This window comes from Micromys minutus (assembly GCF_963924665.1).
Source record: "Micromys minutus genome assembly, chromosome: 19".
Classification (NCBI taxonomy): domain Eukaryota; kingdom Metazoa; phylum Chordata; class Mammalia; order Rodentia; family Muridae; genus Micromys; species Micromys minutus.
In genome coordinates this window covers 46,014,085-46,031,362 of record NC_137954.1, presented here as the reverse complement: position 1 = coordinate 46,031,362, position 17,278 = coordinate 46,014,085, and the positions used below count along the sequence as shown (strand labels likewise).

The 17,278-nt window shown below is 42.1% G+C and overlaps 1 protein-coding gene across 1 annotated transcript in view; it reads left to right on the top strand.

The window, feature by feature from the left end:
• The window catches only part of LOC308433274 (uncharacterized protein), a gene marked incomplete at both ends in the record, with an annotated part of 98,562 nt that extends 83,320 nt beyond the window's left edge, over window positions 1-15,242 (top strand). The window contains 5 exons of the mRNA XM_080933274.1: window positions 1,709-1,866; window positions 3,984-4,026; window positions 5,770-5,956; window positions 13,118-13,253; window positions 15,143-15,242. Of these exons, the coding sequence (XP_080789400.1) occupies window positions 1,709-1,866; window positions 3,984-4,026; window positions 5,770-5,956; window positions 13,118-13,253; window positions 15,143-15,242 (624 nt within the window). The remainder of the gene's footprint in view (window positions 1-1,708; window positions 1,867-3,983; window positions 4,027-5,769; window positions 5,957-13,117; window positions 13,254-15,142) is intronic.
• Between the last annotated feature and the right edge of the window lie 2,036 nt (window positions 15,243-17,278).

Below are 17,278 nucleotides of genomic sequence, written 5' to 3'. Positions count from 1 at the left end.
AATGTCCATTTAACTCCACATTGAGTGACGTCATGCTGTGTAAGTTACGTCTCCATGCAGAGGTGGTAAAGCAGATGTGAATAACGATGATGAAACTTGAGAAAAAATTATAAAATAAAATAAAAACTATTCACTTGGGAAAATATTTTAGTTTTACATTAATATCATAGTACGATAAAATGTTGTCCTTTATATAAAAAAATATTCTTTAGTGTTTTTGTCCGACTGTTTTCTGACGTATGATAGGAGATGATAAAGATGATTGTTTCAGGAGCATTTGTCAACTGTAAATGGATGGAAACAATTTATCAGGTGACCTCACACACCATGACATGGAACCTACACTGTAGGTGCTCTCCAGACATGCCACATTGTGACAAGGTAGTTGTGTGATACAGGTTTCTTTTCATGTCCTGTTTTTGTGATAGGAATACTTGCGTTAATAATACTCCCAAATGGGCATGAATAAAGCTCATATTAAAAATGCCTATTCATGAAAGGCCATCCAGAGACTGCTTCACCTGGGGATCCAGCCCATATACAACCACCAAACCCAGACAATATTGCTGATGCCAAGGAGTACATGCTGACAGGAGCCTGATACAGCTGTCTCCTGAGAGGCTCTTCTAGAGCCTAACAAATACAGAGTAGGAAGCTCACAGCTAACCATTGGACTGAGCACAGGAACCCCAATGGAAGAATTAGAGAAAGAATTGAAGGAATTGAATGGGGTTGCAACCCCATAAGAACAACAATACCAACCAACCAGAGCTCAAGCTGCACATGTAGTAGAGGATGGCCTTATTGGGCATCAATGCGGGGAGAAGCCCTTGGTCCTGCCAAGGCTCAATGTCCCAGTATAGGGGAATTTCAGGACCCAGAGACAGAGGTAGGTAAACACCCTCATAGAAGCCTGGGGAGAGGGGATGGGATAAAAGGCATAGAGGAAAATACAGGAAAGAGGATAAAATTTGAAATGTAAATAAAATATTTCCAGCAAAATCAAACAAACAAAAAACACCTATTTATATCCCCTGAGAGGCTCTGCCAGAGTCAGACCAATACAAATGTGGATGCATGCAGCCAAACATCAGCTTGAGCACGGGGACCCCAATGAAGAAGTTAGGACAAGGACTGAAGGAGCTGAAGGGGTTTGCAACCTCATAGGAAGAACAACACTATCAACCAACCAGACCCCCCAGAGCTCCCAGGGACTAAACCACCAACCAAAGAGTGCACATGGAGGGACCCATGGCTCCGGCTGCATATGTAGCAGAAGATAGCCTTGTCTTGTATCAGTGGTGGGGGAGCCCCTTAGTACTGTGGAGGCTGGATGACCCAGCATAGGGAAATGCTAGGAGCTAAGGCTGGAGTGGGTGGATAGGTTGGGGAGCACCCTCATAGAGGCAGGGGGATAGGAAAGGGATAAGGGCTTTGTGGAGGGGAATTTGGGAAGGGGGATAATATTTGAAATGTAAATAAATAAAATAATAAAATTCAAAATAAGGAATGGCTATCCAAAAGGTGTTTAAATATTACATGCATATAATTTGGAATATTATGTCAGATATTAAGTAAAATATAATCTACAGAGTATGCTTTACTTTTTTCATTTTAAGGGAAAAATAATCAATTTAAAATAACAGTTGTATACTTCCTTTCTTTTTCATTTTCTTCATTAACTGATCATCTTCTTTATCGATTTCAGGATGAAGGGAAGTGGCCACCTCTAGACATAATAAAATTAGAAGGAGCAGAAGTTGATATTGACAACAGCTTGGGCAAACCCTTTGTGTTTAACTGTGTGCCTCAGTCTGGAAGTAGAATATTCTGTCTCTGTGCGACTTCAAACCAAGAGATGAAGAGGTAATTCAGTAATCTCCTGCCTCTCTGGCTTTACTTCCAGGGGGCTGCTTCCTAAGGAGTAGACTTGCATACTGTTGGAGTTAGAAATAAGAAAAAGAACAAAGAAGTGGTAGTGTGTGTTGTGTCGAGTACAGTAAGTTTAGGATGTCATTATTTCTTCTTTTTATTTCAATCAGAATCTCCAAAGAATGCAAACATGCTCAGTTACCATGACTACTGCAGCCCTCCCTCCTTTCTTTACAAAGATGAAAGTTCAGTATCCACAGCTCCATAACTGTGCATACCTCTTACAAACTGCCAGATATATGTGTGGTAAAATAGATAGTGATTGATATAAAATAATGAAGCATGCTATGGAAAAACACACTATAGTGAAATGCGCTAAATGCATGAAGGACATAAAATAAATAGGGCTTTGAGTGGGGAAGACTCTGTTGGCATTGTGTAAGCACACAATCCACAAAGAGAGTGTTTTGGCATTCTGTGAAGGTAACAATGGGTTGTGGCCATTAGATATGCACTGGGCATGTCTCCCTGAGGAAATGGAGCTCACTGGACATTTCAGTGAGCCAAGTGAAAGCTGTAATGAGGGAACTAACCAGCTAAAGTAAGGGGTGGGAGAGCATGCAGAACAGAAAGTCAATGGAGAAGGTAGTGTGCCAACGTGTCCAAACTCAATGAATGCTTCCTTCTCCCAGCTCTGACTGTAAAGGGAGTACTAGGTCATGAATATCTTGGGCAAAAGTATTTTGTCCCTATTTGTGGAATATTGTATATTTAAATAAATATTCAGTAAAGGACTACCAAGGCAATATGATACAAACAGCATTTATTTATATCTAGCATATCTAGGGTGCATTTTAACTTTCATGTGGATTAGTTCTATAATTAAGAGTCCATCTTTGGTCCCAAAGTTTATAAATGGGAGAGGTGGTGGAAAAGGGGGTGGGAAGATTTGAAGAGCCAGAAGATCAGGGAGTCCATCATTTAACTGTGTCTCTTAGTAACATCCTATGATACACCCATAAAGTCTCACCAACATGGCTGCCCAAATGTGAGCTAAACAAGGATGACACCAACAGACATCCTATATAGTAGGAGTGGCAATGATCAAAAGGTCTCAGCCCTGCACAAAATCTATGGGTAGCTAAGAATGCTGAGAAATGTTCTTTCCAGAGAACACCAGCACCAAACAGTAAGCACTGGAAACATACATACATGGCTACATCACATGGATGGAACCAGTTACATTTAAGAACATATGTACATATGTGTAAATATGTGTATATAAGTAGGTATGTTTATGTTTACATGTTTATATATGTATATATACATACATATACATATGTATGTATATATATATATGCATGCAATAACAATTAGTCATAAGAAGAGGCCATGAATTTGAAAGAAAGGTTTGGAAAGAGAAAAGGGAAGAGAGTTATAATCGCAAAAAGAAAAAAGTAAATAAACAAACTCAATACCAAGTTGGAACTAACACGGTAGGACATTTGTTCTTTTGGACACGGAATGAACGTTGAGAAGTATTACAGAAGACATGGCACACCCCTTACAAAAAGGCTGTGAGAGCTTCTAAACGTGGGAATGAGGGAGTTAGTAAAGAAAGAGGGACACATCCAGAAGAAACGCAGGAGAGGAGAGCAAGGGAAATACACTGGACTTCGGGGAGTGCTTTGAGTGGAAGTTAAAGAGTGTGAAACAAAACTGGGAAAGGTTGGCAGGCTAGGAGGGAGTCAATCAGCTGATGTCAGGCTAAGGAACAACACTGGAGAGCTCAGGCCACCAGATGCAACACCACAAGGCAGTGCCTAATAGTTAATGTAGCCAAGCTGTGGTTAACAAACTCCGAACCTTAGAAATAGTGAATTACTATTCTCTCGGGCACTGATCAAATGATAGTAGTGGAGGATACCATGAATTTTACTAGATAAGCCTGAGAAAAGGGTTTGCCATATACTAAATTTAAACTTACAAGAACACGTTACCTTCGCCCGCCAGGCTCAGGACTGCTCTGCCTGAAGGGCAGGCTACCAGCAGCAAGCCCCTCTCTGTGACCCAGTTCCCCTGTGGATTGTCCCTCTCCTTCACTCTTTCAGGTGGCTGGAGGCCATGCAGAAGGCAGCCCGTCCTGTCCGCCAGGTAAGGCTTCCTGGTTTTCTGTTCTCTGCTCTCAGTTTGTTCCTCTGCAGAGAAGGAAAGAGCAAGGAGGATGTCACGTAGCCCAGTCGGAGACAGCTTAGATCTGTTCTAAATGCTGGCAAATAGATTGGAACCAAATGGGTCTCCTTCAGATCCGAGAGCGGAGCGTTCAATCCTGCTTTTCTTTGTGTTTCCGTGACTTTTCATGAGATCCCTCCTAAGACGTTGGGTGGAGACATAAAGTGGGTTGTAATGTCTGATTCACAGGGAGCCAAGCAATAGCCCACAGTGGTGAGAGAAAATGTCGCTATTTCTTTGCATTCTCGGGGTCTCCGGGGTGTCTTGGGATGCTGCGGCTGTCTGAGCAGCTTGTCAGAGCCAATGTTGCATCCCGACACCCAGTGATGCCTTCCTTCATCTCTTCTGTCTTTGCACTTTTCTTGCATCTCAATGATCCTCAATCATTGATCAATATCTCTGTTAGATTTTTATTATCAAATGTTAGGTGACTTTATTATGTCATCTGGTAAGCCACCACTTCAAACCAGGCAGCCCTCTTTCTGAGTTTGTACTTTAACACGCTTTGGAGAACACTCTTACAATGCACGGCTGTTTCCTTTCACTCTGTTGATTTGTGTGATTTGTAATGAAGATTTTATTTAATATGATCAATCCTTTAGAAGATGGCATGTACTTCTAACCCGTGAACACATGTTGAATTTATATGTTACCAGAAACTGAGGTTGGAGTTTGGGTGTCCTTGCCTTGTAAACTGTCCTTTAAGAACAGTCTTAAGCATTGTCATATAATGAACAGTGGGACCTGTATATCATTTTTCTCAGAACACAGCACTGGACATATTTACCTGTCCCTGTAACACAGCGCTGTAGTGAGCCTGGATACTTTTAAGAGGCATTTATTCTGCAATTGCACTCAGAGTGTCTGCAGCAAGTGGAAAAAGAAAAAAAACAAAAGAACAGCCAAACTCCCAGCAGAATACAGCAAGCTCTGCACTCTGCTAGCTTTTCACTGACTTGTTTAAAAAAAAAAAAAAAAAGCAAAAGGGCAAAACAAAAACCCCGGACAAAAAGAACCCGGCAAGCACAGACTGGTCCAGATGAAGAGATAAAGCAAAGGGCTCCTGGCCATGGGTCAGAGTTCTCAGAAAGAGCCTGTTTCCCAGGCCTGTGGGCTGTGGGCTGCCCTCCAGGTTAGAGGGCCTTCATTTATCATCAGCCTTCCACCTCAGTGACCATGAGAGCCCAAGGCTGGAGCTGGCCTGGAGCAGTTAACATGTTCTGCTGCAGAAGCGGGGGTTCAGATAAAGAAAGGCATGAACCAGGGGCGGCTGTTATCCACAGTGGACATACCAGGAGCCAGGCCTTGGAGAGCGATCTCTGTGATGTGAGAAGCCACATGTCGGGCCAGCACTTTATAAGCAGACACATTAATAACCATAGAGGTACCTATGCCCATTGGCTCCCTATTCCCAATCTCCTGCTTTTCAGCTGATGCTCTTTTGGTTTTTTCAGAATACAATAGAAGCTAAGGAAAAGAGGGAGTTCTCTATAAGCAAGGGCTTAATGTGGCAGTTACTCAAGCAGTGAGATTATATTAGCCCTAGAAACATTTGGGGTAGTGGCTCCCCAGTGCTAAACAGAACTTAGCCCATGTCACTGCCATGTGGGTGGAAGGCATCTGGTGCACGACGGTTACTTACGTATCCTTGTGCTACATTTGCAGAACCATGTCTGGGAAGATGTCACAGGGCACAACAGTAGCCTCCCACCTCTCGCTATCAAACACCCTGAATGCCTGGGCCTTCTGCACCAGCTGGAGAGAAGCACAGATGTGTGGATCCAACACTATTGCATCCTGAAGGACGGCTGCTTATACTTCTATGCCAGCATTCGCTCTACACAGGCGTCCGGTAAGGAATCCGCATCACTTGAAAATAATTACGGTACCAGGAAGGAGGATGCCTTAGCTTTGCAGAACCTTTGTAAATTCCTGTACCACTGTTTCACCTGAGACAGCCCCTGGATACTCTGAAGAAGAGGCACAGTTGAGCAGCTACGGCTCTATTTGCAAATCGGAAGAGCAACTGCAGAGGCCACTCAGTACAGTGGCTAGAAATGGAGAAGTAAGCTGCCTACTAAGGTCCCAACAGCCAGGCGACCCCTGAAGCCAGTTACCTTAATGCTTCACACTGGCTGTCCAGAAGTTAAAACACAAATTCGTTCCTTTGGCACCAATGGCTTTTAAAAGGAATGATCATCACTTTCTTTGGTTGAAATATTATCCTATATTATTCTTTACTCGAAGTCTTCCTACTTTGGATGTCGGCACCTTCTTTTTGTGGTCAGTTTGCTCAACTTCCCATGATTCTCATGCATATTCCATTTGCTTATCATAGATTTGTTTTACATTATTGTAAGATTTCATACACAGACACACACACACACACACACACACATACATACACACTATTCAAACGATATGGATATTAAAAGATCATAGGAGTAATAAAATAATAATACCTAAAATCTAAATGAGAGCTTTCTTGAATTTAAGAAATTATTATTTAATTAACCTATGTATTTTAAATTTTAATTGAAATATTAGTATATGATTTCCCCACTTCTTTCTTCTCCTTTCAACCCCTCCCATGACCCTCTCATTCCCACTTAAATTCATGATCTTTTTTTCCTTAATTGTTATTGTTTTACACACACACACATGTATATGTATGGATATATGTATATCTGTAGATTTATGTTAAGGCAATATATGATTGGACTGTGGAGAGGTAGGGAAAGAAAGAGGCTGGAGGACTGGAAAAGGAGGCAGTAGGTAAAGATTCTGAAGGCAACATGGAAGCAGGCATGTATGTTTCTTTCTGCACATCTCTAGCTTGATGAGGTTGTTATGATTATTTCTAAGGGTTTCTATGGGTCTAATTTATCTTTTCTGGATGGGAAGTTTGTATCTTTGTCTGCTGATTGTAAGCTTATTGTGTAGAGGATTGTGGATCGAGAATTTTACGTATAAACCTGTTTGATAAGTTAATAAATCTGGAGTCATGTTTGTGCCGGGCAGTGGAGGAAAGAAACATGCCAGGGTGGTTGTATCCACCCAGGACCGAAAGAGCAGGGATGGTAGAGTGAACCGTGCATGAATTAATAGAGGCAGCATGGAACGCCAAGATAGAAAGTGTCAGATGACCCTGCACGGAACTGGTAGCCAGAGCTCCAGACTAAAAGAGAGACATCTGAGAGAGGGCAGTGTGGGGACCACATGGTGGGTGTTGGGCTCCGCACTAGAGCAGCATCCATGGGTGTCTTTAACAACAAAACTTTTTAATATTTACTGCAACACATATCTACAATGAGTAACCATTCAGGCTTCCATTTGTGAGGACGACTAATCCTCCCGCTCTCATCAGTCTTCAGATGAGTTTGCCAAAGTCTCTTTCTAAAAACTAAAAGTTATCTGTCCAGTGGAAGGACTCGCCCTTCCACATTAGCACAACTACAGACATTAGCACCATTTACAGGTCCCATGTAGGCGGCCATATTGTTGAGGTATCATGGGTGAAGCTTCCATGTTAATGTCTCAGAGACAGGATGTTACAGCACAGTTCTCTCGCTCTTAAACTCTTCCTGCCCTCTCCTCCATGCTGTTCCCTGAGCTTAGTAGTAGCCCATCCTGTAGAGGTGTCTATTGGAGCCAGGCACTCCATGATCAATTATTATCTGCATTTTGACAAGTTGTGGTTCTTGCTCTGCTCTGCTGTGAAGAGAATCTTCTTTGAGGAAGGACAAGAGCTGCATTTATCTGAGGGTGGAAATGTAAGTTTTAGGATGTCATCCATAATTTCCCTGCTCTGCTAAGAGCCATGACTCCCTTGGCCCTGGGGAGTTGGCTAGGTCTCCAGTCCTTTCCTTTTTGTTGTTAGGCCTTAAGTCTAATTAGACTGCCGAGAACAGAGTGCCACTCTGGGGATCTTGTGGCATACTTACTGGTCATGGTTGTGGTTCGTAGGTGTCACAACTGTTTGTAACTATTGATTACTTCCCTTCACTGGCAGCTTGCAGAACATCTCCTGGTACTATAAAACTAGTCCTGGGGAGGGAGTTTTGAGGTCAGATCCAGCTCAAATCCTTTTGTCAAATCGCATGGTATTTTCAGCAGTAAAGACTTAATCTTTGGTTTCTGAAGGGCAATCAGGGGAAACAGCAGCAGCCTATATTGCTTGGGGACTCTCTCCATCTTCTCTGTGCAACAACCCAAAGGGAGGTCTAGCATGCTTGGTGCTGCTCTGTGGTTCTCAGGAGGAGCATTATCTCATAAAGTGCTGGAACCCCATTGTCTTAGGGTAATTACTGCTGGGATTAAACACCGTGGCCAAAAGCAAGTTGGAGAGGAAAGGTTTTATTTGTATTACGTTTAGCGTTTTTGGTATTCTTTGTATCACTGTTCATTATTGAAGGGAGTCAGGAAGAAACTCAAACAGAACAGGAAGGAGCTGTAGGCGGAGCTGATGCAGAGGCCATGGAGGAGCTGTTACTTGCTTGCTCAGCCCGCTTTTTTATAGAACTCAGAACCACAACCCCAGGGATGGCATCAGCACCATGGCCTGGCCCATCCCTTATCAATCACTAATTAAGAAAATGCCCTACAAGTTTATCTATGGCCTAATTTTACAGAAGCATTTTTTAATGGAGGTTCCCTCCTTTCAAATGACTTTAGCTTGGGTAAAGTTGCATGAAACTACCCAGTACAGTCATTAAACAAATGTATGTATACACATACACTTATAAGTATAATATGAAATTTTAGACAAATCTCCAAGGAGATGATTCCTTAAGGCCTCTCACACATCTTCAGTATCATTTGTCTTCTCTTTCTGTACTGACCTTCCTCCTACCCATCAATTAAATCTGCCCCATTCTCTCCTCATTCTCTCATAATTGTTAATAAAAACCAATTAGTACTCTCATATTTCCACATGAAATGTCTGCTCTTTGACATCTGGTACCTGAGCCATTTTGATTTCTATATTTTACACTGATTTTCATGTTTGGCTAAGACCAGTAGACGTGCCAAACAGGGAAGAAGAGTGACAGCTCCATCTCCCTTGGAGGTTTAAAGAGAACAGTCACATCACTCCTTGGCACCTTTTCTATCATTCGGGATGAAGAATGGGATGGCTCCCCCTTCACCACACTGAAGATGTTTTGAACCCAGGTAAACATATGGCTATGAGGAGATAAACGGCCTCTTCAGACCTCAGAACAGGCTGTTTTATGCACCTGCACTCTCCAACTTTGACGGCTGCTAACTGAATAAGAGAAAACGCAAGCAATGCAAACAGAACTCCAGATCCATCAGTGACTTGGGATATTATTTTAAGATTTCAATATTATTTCCAAGCCAATCAAACTAATTTTCAAGAGATTATTTACATAGATATAAAAGGAGGTATTTAAGTCTAGATTTATAGACTGCTCTGAACTCACAAAAAAAAATTAAGTACTTCTAAACCCTTTGGGGCTTGTAAGCAATTTCAAATTCCCAGAGGTACAGTAGAGGCACACATACCTTGGCAGTATCCAAGAGCTCTCTAATTCAAATTAAGATCTGCTCAGCAAGAGAGATACCATGTCTGGTACTTGAAACCTAGCTAACTCTCGGTGCTAGTGAAATTCTGGTTATTGGAGAAGGGCCTACAAACTCTAATTTAATAAACCAGCAGCGTCCTGAACAACAATCTCCAAACAGTTGTCCTTACTGTTAGCCAGTATTCTCTAGAGGATCAGAAATTTCAGCCAGTACTTTTGGATTACAGCTGGGTTCCAGCTGCCCCTCATTGCTCCCAACTTGACTCCAGGCTGCTGTGATCCCAAGCTCTCCTCTGACTTAGCATCTGAGCTTCTTCACTGTTTTGGATATGCTAAATGTTAGTACCCTGATTCTTCTTTAGGGATGGCAGACCTCATACCATAGTATGCAGTCATGAATAGAGCTGTAGGTTTATCGCAGGGCATTTCCTCTTACTCATGACGCTGAAAAGATACTGAGGACAAGGAAAAATCAGAAAAATGAGAAAAAAGTTAACTGAGCAGAAAAGCAAGCTGTGGTAAACCACGGAGCACTGGTCTCCAATAGGAACTGTATTGGGCACTAACCCCATGTCTCCCTTTTAGCTGGGTATACGTGCTAGCTCCAGTGCATACTGAGGGACATGGACAGACAGCCCCTCGGTTCCCAGATGGCTGTCTTTACCAAAGTGTCAAGAGAGGTATTTTACCTTTAGCAAAATACACCACTGGCTCTCATGTGCTCACTGATATTAATAACATTTCAGAAGCCCCATGGTCAAGGGCCGTTCCATAAGGCTGAAGGCTCTTGGCCTTCTCTCCCCATTCCTTTTGATCTCTCTCCAGCAAAAGCTAGAAGTAACAAATTATGCCTGTCCAGTGTTGTTTGTTTCTAAATCACTTCAAGGTCTGTGAGCACTTCTCAGAAAGATTATTTTACAGGATTACAGTAAACAGGGCATGCAATGCCTACACTGTTCTTCCAGCTAACAATGGACTGGGCTGGCTATTGCTTTTACTAATATAACAAAGAGGCAGAGCCCAGTGAAATTTCCTTAAATGAGGTGCTGGGGTTGCAACCACCAGCTTCCCTGACATTTATTATTATAGGCCCTGAATGTTACTGGGAAAATGGTCACAAGGCTTTCTTGGTTTCGCCAAAATTGTTTTTTGCATTCTTTTGGATTTTTAAAAAATCTGTTTTTTACTACTTCATAATGTATATGGTGCATACTGGTCACATGCACTGTGATGGTCTGAATGACATGTCTCCTGTTAAAGTCCCAGGCATTTGAATACTTGGTCTCCAGAAGTTGGCTGTTTTGGTATGGTTAGGAGGTGTGCCTTTGCTAGAGGAAGAGTTTCACTGGGGACGAGCTTTGAAGTGCAAAGGCCACTACCATTCCCAGTTATCTCTGTGGTTCAAGGGAAACACTCTTTGATTTCTGCTCCAGCCACATGTCAGTCTGCTCCCCCACTGGTACGGATCATGAGCCTCTGGAACCAAAAGCCCCAAATAAACTGCTCATTCTGTGAGTTGACTTCGTCATGGTGTTTTATTACAGCAACAGGGAAATGACTAATACACTGTCTTATCCTTCTCCCTCCACATGAACCCACCCAACTTTCCTCTATGTCTCTGTCCCAGTTGCATGTCTTTTGGTTTGGTGACCCATTGATGTTATCCCTGTCTCCACTGGCAGGAGTATAGAGCCATCCATTGGAGCATCTAGTGGTTACAACATGGAAGACAATGTCTTCCTATCTCAAAACAAGTCGTTTTTTTTTTTTTTTTAAGATTTATTTATTTATTGTATATTAGTGCTCTATTTTTGCATGTACACCTGCAGGCCAGAAGAGGGCATCAGACCCCATTACAGATGGTTGTGAGCCACCATGTGGCTTCTGGGAACTGAAATCAGGACCTCTGGAAGAGCAGCTAGTGCTCTTAATCTCTCAGCCATGTCTCCAGCCCCCTCAAAACATGTCTTTGCTGGTGCTGATTGGCAAAATGATGGGTCCATACAATGAAACGTCAAGCTACAGTGAAAAGAAATAAAGAACTACTGAATATCTGGTATGTAACATGGCTGAACCCTGAAAACCCTGTTAAGAGAAAGGGAGCAGGAATTGAACAGCGAGTACTGTGTGGTTGCTCTTCTATTAGGGGCTGAGGTAAAGAGAGCAAACCATATCACACATAAAGTAAGCCAGTGGCCTGCATCCTCTACATGGGGGGGGGGTACTTATCGTGAGTCAGTAATAATGGACTGTGCTGTTTCTTCAGCCCACCTCTCTTCTGTCAGCCAGTCCCAAGTCGTATCACCTACTGGTAAGCAGCATATCACTGAGGCCAACTAAGGTGGAAAAATAAAATCTGCCCATTACTGAAGTCAATGTTTTCTTATGAGTTCCAAAATGGACTCTTCTCAAATGAAAATTTAAAAAGGAAATTTGATATCAACTTTTACATCCTCCATTACATTTTTTTTTAAAAAAATCAACCAACCCCTCCTTAATTTCTAAAGTTTAAAACTCTGCATTCTGTATAAAGTGAAAATACCCACCTTGCTCCTCTGATAGGCAGATAGTGACTTATTGGAAGCCAGAGTCAACCCTACTCAAGTGCCCTGTTTGGATTGCCATGTTATCCCTGCAGTCAGGTCTTTTCTTGTTTGTTTTTGTAGTGAAGAGCACTGTGACCAGTGTTGGAGGTGCTAGGGTATGAGAAAGAGACTACCCAGGAGGCCCAATCCCTAACAGCTATCACTACCACTGTCACAAGCAATGCTTGAGTCTCTACATGAGATTTGGGCTCCCGCAGAGCAGAGGAAACAGATTTAACCTTTCAGAATATACTCCAAGACCAAGGTCCTTACTAACCTCAAAATGGGAACAAAAATCAGACCAAGCAATATCCTTGGATTTATAGGCTCACGTGAGGAAAATCACGTTTTATAATCAGCCATCTATTCTCATTGCTAATTCGAGTTAGCAGTTTGGTATCACCCTGTGGGTTCACAGTTCTAGTGGGATTTGCAGGATATATACAAAGAGGGTGAGAGTCTGTGTGGGTTGTAAAAGCTGCCTGCAGCCTTCATTCTGCTTCTGAAAGTGTGTTTTTATGACTCTGCCCCAAGAAATACTATTTCATTTTCTTCTTATATGGTACTACAGCTGTTCCTCTTTGATAATGGAAATTATATTTCAAAACTATGCCCTTCCGGTGAAGAAGCTTATCTAAGCACAGAGCCTGGGAAGATAAACAGTGATCATTGACAAACTGGAGCCAAGAAGTTCCAATTCTATGACCAGTGCTGCCAGACTCTAATCAGTGTGTGGCCTCTTTTGAAGTTAGCTCCTGCACCTGTGACTACTCAGCTGGGAAAGCGTCTCTTCACCTTCGAATGCTAACACCTTCCCTGACACCTTGTCCTTCTGTGAGTCCCCTGTTCTCACGTGCTCTGCTTTGCTTTCCTCCTGTGCAGGTGGCCTGTACCTTCAAGGATACAGTGTGAGGGAGCAGACCCATGGCTTTGAGCAGCCAGTGATTGAACTCAGACCTTCATCAGAGGAGTTCAAGACTTTCTATTTCTGTGCAGAAAACAAAACAGAAAATCAGCGGTAAGCCAGGACCACCCCTCCCCCTCCGTGTCAGCCTCAGCACACAAGCCCATCCCCCATCTTCCAGCTCCACTCTTAAGGAAAACCTATCCTTTCTTTGCAAGCTTTGCATTGCGATTCTGCAGGATTATATTTCTTTCATCCCTTCTTCAGTGGCTTCTCTAGAGATACTTTTTCCCTCCAAGTGAAGATGTAGTAAACCAAATTCCTGCCAAGACAGTGGATAACTCAGGCATCAATATTAACACACACACACACACACACACACACACACACATACACACACATCCATCATGTACAATTCGTAAATGATTTATAGATCTTTAAACTGAATTTATTAGTGCATCCCAACTGTGTAAAACACAGATTTGTCAATTGGCCTTTTTTCCCATAGCTCGAGTGGATTTGTCCATCTGTCTTTGGTTGGTTGTTTTAGCATAAGCCACTGAAGGATATGCAAAGGATTGAGTTTGTGATCTATTCAATCTCAGGTTGTCATTCGCAAGCTAACATTTTGTTCATACGATTCTGAGATACATGAACGTTAATGTCTAGACAACCACATGAGGAAAGAGGAGTTCAGCATCAGCGTTCATGGCTTCTATGTCACGAGGAAAGAGGTGCTCAGCATCTCAGCATCTACATTTATGGCCTCTATGTCATATCAAGTCTCTCCTCTCACCCGAGTCACAATCATTTTCCACTGGCTTCAGGTCTTTCATTACAACTATAGTGATCTCATAAAATATTCCTCAGCAAAGCCACTTGATGGCCATGTATGTGTGTGTGTGTGTGTGTGTGTGTGTAGGCGCGTGTGCGAGCGCGCGCACGCATGTTAGGGACATTTATAAGAAGGAGTCTTTTAAGCACAAAGAAATTAAACTCCAAAAGTGAGATTATAGGGATCTCTCTCAAATGGACACTTAACAAGAGATTTTCTATGTAAATGTAATTTGTGCCTCTCATGTGAAAGAGGTTCTGGGGGAGGAGGCAGGTATGCTGCCGAGTGTGTTGCCATGACTTCTGAACCTCTGGCAAACAGATAATGATGGTGCGCACCTCACTAGCACGCCGGAGCAAGGTCACTGAAACTGACCTAAGTCCCATCTGATAACACCTCCTAGTTTTCCTGTTATAGCTAAGTAGCTGGGCCTGACTGTTACATTCATAGAACATTTTTTTAACAGTGAAAATTAATTACTGAGCCACTGGAGAAATATTTCAAAGCATAACGGTGCAAAGTCAAAAACTGGATTGAACTTAGAGCTACATATTACTTCACTTACACCTAAAGTAAGCATAGAAAGTTATAAAAATTAGAGTCCACACCCAGAGACTCACAGATTCATTTATTTGTGTTTCTGAGACAGCCTGTTGGAGATACTCCTGGGTAACTGTTTCTGGTTGTTGTTCCTAGTAGTCTAGTAATAAAGCACCTGCCCCAAGGAACAATACTGCATAAAAAAACTGTCCAAGAAAATGAAAGCAAGAGAAAGAAGAGAGGAATTACCTGGAAAGCTGTGTGGTTCCTAGTATTTAATAAAGAAATAGTTTTCACTGATATGGCAGCTTTTATTACATGTTTGATCAACTATGCTTACAAGATAAGTGAAAACTACAAAATACTAATAGCAATTTTAAAATCATATAACTTCATTAATTACTACTTATGATTATCTTCTTCTCTCCTACACCCCTCGCTTTCATTACTCAGTCATCTTGGTATTTCTCCTTCTCAGTCAACCTGAAACCCACGGAGCATGGTTACCCCATTAATTCCAAATAAATCACCAAGAGAAACAACTAGAAAGTAAATTAAAGAATTCTGTCGCGTCTTTCCTCCCCAGGGCCTGACAGGTTTAATGATCTGTGGTTTCTTTTCCTTGCAGCTGGATTGCAGCTTTAAAAACATCTATCAAAAAATGGCTTCCTTTGGACCAAGCTATTCAGGAGTTCATGAATCGACCTCTAGAGGAGACCAGAATGTGAAGAAACTCGAATTAAAAAAATAGATTCCACAAGGCTGTTCCCAGCTTAAGGAGAGAAGTATAGCAAGTCTTTCTAGTGTTTTGAAACACGGCTGTTCAAATGAATCTACTCCTTATGTTATAAAACTTGGAGCAATTCCCTGATATAAGTGTTCAAGTACTGTGCTTGCATAAAAGCCTAGAGGGTGCCCATTTGTGTCTTCTTAGCCCAGACCTCTCTTTCTAGCTCTTGAAAGCATAAATAAACATGGATTTGTCTTATTTTTATCTTTCATATTCTTCATTAAATCTTTCACTTGGAACGTTGGCCACAAGTTTGGGGGTATCTTCGGGCCATGAAGCAGGACATTAGAGAAAATTAAAATCATGGGAATAATATTCCTTACAGGATGTGTAAGTATCTTGGCCAAAGGAAGTTATCTTGTTAGTCTCTCTTATGGCAAACAGGCCTAATCCCTCCCCCATGACTTCTTAGGTGGAGGTCTTCTCAATAATCTCTCGAAATTATTTTTAAAAATATCAGAAAATGGGCTGAATCTAAGGGAGACACTTCAAAGACATGGACCTGATTCACTGTGTGAATTTCTACAAAACCAAAATTGAATGAAGAACTCACTGCTGTAGACCTAGAAAGCAAAATTTGAAGAAAACGAAGTCTTGGCTATATTTCTCAGTACAATGCTCCCTAACCTACATTGTACAGAAGAGGTTGAAACGCATTTTGGAAGTCCCGTGTCCTGGACTTGAACCACAGACTTCATGTTTCTCTGGAAGTTTTAATACCCTCAAGTGATTCATACACACCCAACAGAAGGCAAAAGTAAGCCTGCCTTTCACCGAGAACACTGTTTAGGAGCCCCAGTAACTGTACAGCCTGACTCATTTTCCTCACAGATGAGGGAAAGGGTGGTGTTTTCCTGATGATCACCACACCTAGATGCTGTTCAAACTACAGTTGACCAGCTTCAACTCTCTATCCAGTGTTTCCCTGCGCCTCCCATCCACTCCCTTCACTGTGCGAGGAAACTGTGGTATGCTCACACAAACACACTTCTGATCAGACAATTCCAGTCTGCAGCAAAAACCTGAAGCAATACCCACATTTTATTACAATTATAATGTAATTACAATACCCCCATTCCTTTCCTCCCTCCAAACCCTGCCATACATTCTTCCTTGCTCTCTTTCAAATTAATGGCCTCTTTCATTCTTTACATCTCATGAAAGTACCTTGTGTTTATTTACATTATAGTATTCTTTGCCAGACAATCTTAAGTGGAAAGGATAACAGAGTCATGTTATTGTCCTATGTTCTCTTTCACACCTCGTCTGAAATGTATATGGAATCCCCCAAATGCTTTCTGAGCCTGTTGTCTGTTATAATTCAAATAAAAGAGTCTGGTGAACAAATGAGGATGTGGCACTTACCCCATGGATTAGGAGAAGCTGCCTAAATGAGGTCACAGCCAAAAGCAGCACACTGTAATGCTCCGACCAACTTAATGCTGTAATCAAAAAATATTGAATTACCAGCACACAGCTCCCCATCCTGAAAATGGTGCCTTTGTTCTTACAGTATCTGCCACAGCAACAATGAGTCTTTCAGCGGAATCATGAGGAATGCTCATGTCATGAACCTAGGGCTTGCACTTCTGCTCCCCCGTGGTGTTTCTGCCCCTCTGGATCCTGGCCATGGAATGCACAAACTGTGCCATTACCAGGGAGCCAGCTAGTGACCACGGCCAACTGTAACCGTGGCATGAGCTCTCCCCTGCAGGAGAGAAACAAAAGCAAACATGGAAGTCAAATGTGAATATCGTTTCCTCTGAAGTTCTTTGAAAGTGAATGATACCGACCTTCAAAGCCTGGAGACACAGCCTGAACATATTCTTGTAATTCTTGGAAAGTTCAGTTGACCTTGATAATTATGGACAGTAAATTAAAAAAAAATTCTGGGTGAGCATTTTCATGCAGAGAGTGTTTGTAGTTCTTATGTGTTTTTCAAGGAGGAAATGTGACCCAGAAAGGAAAACAAAA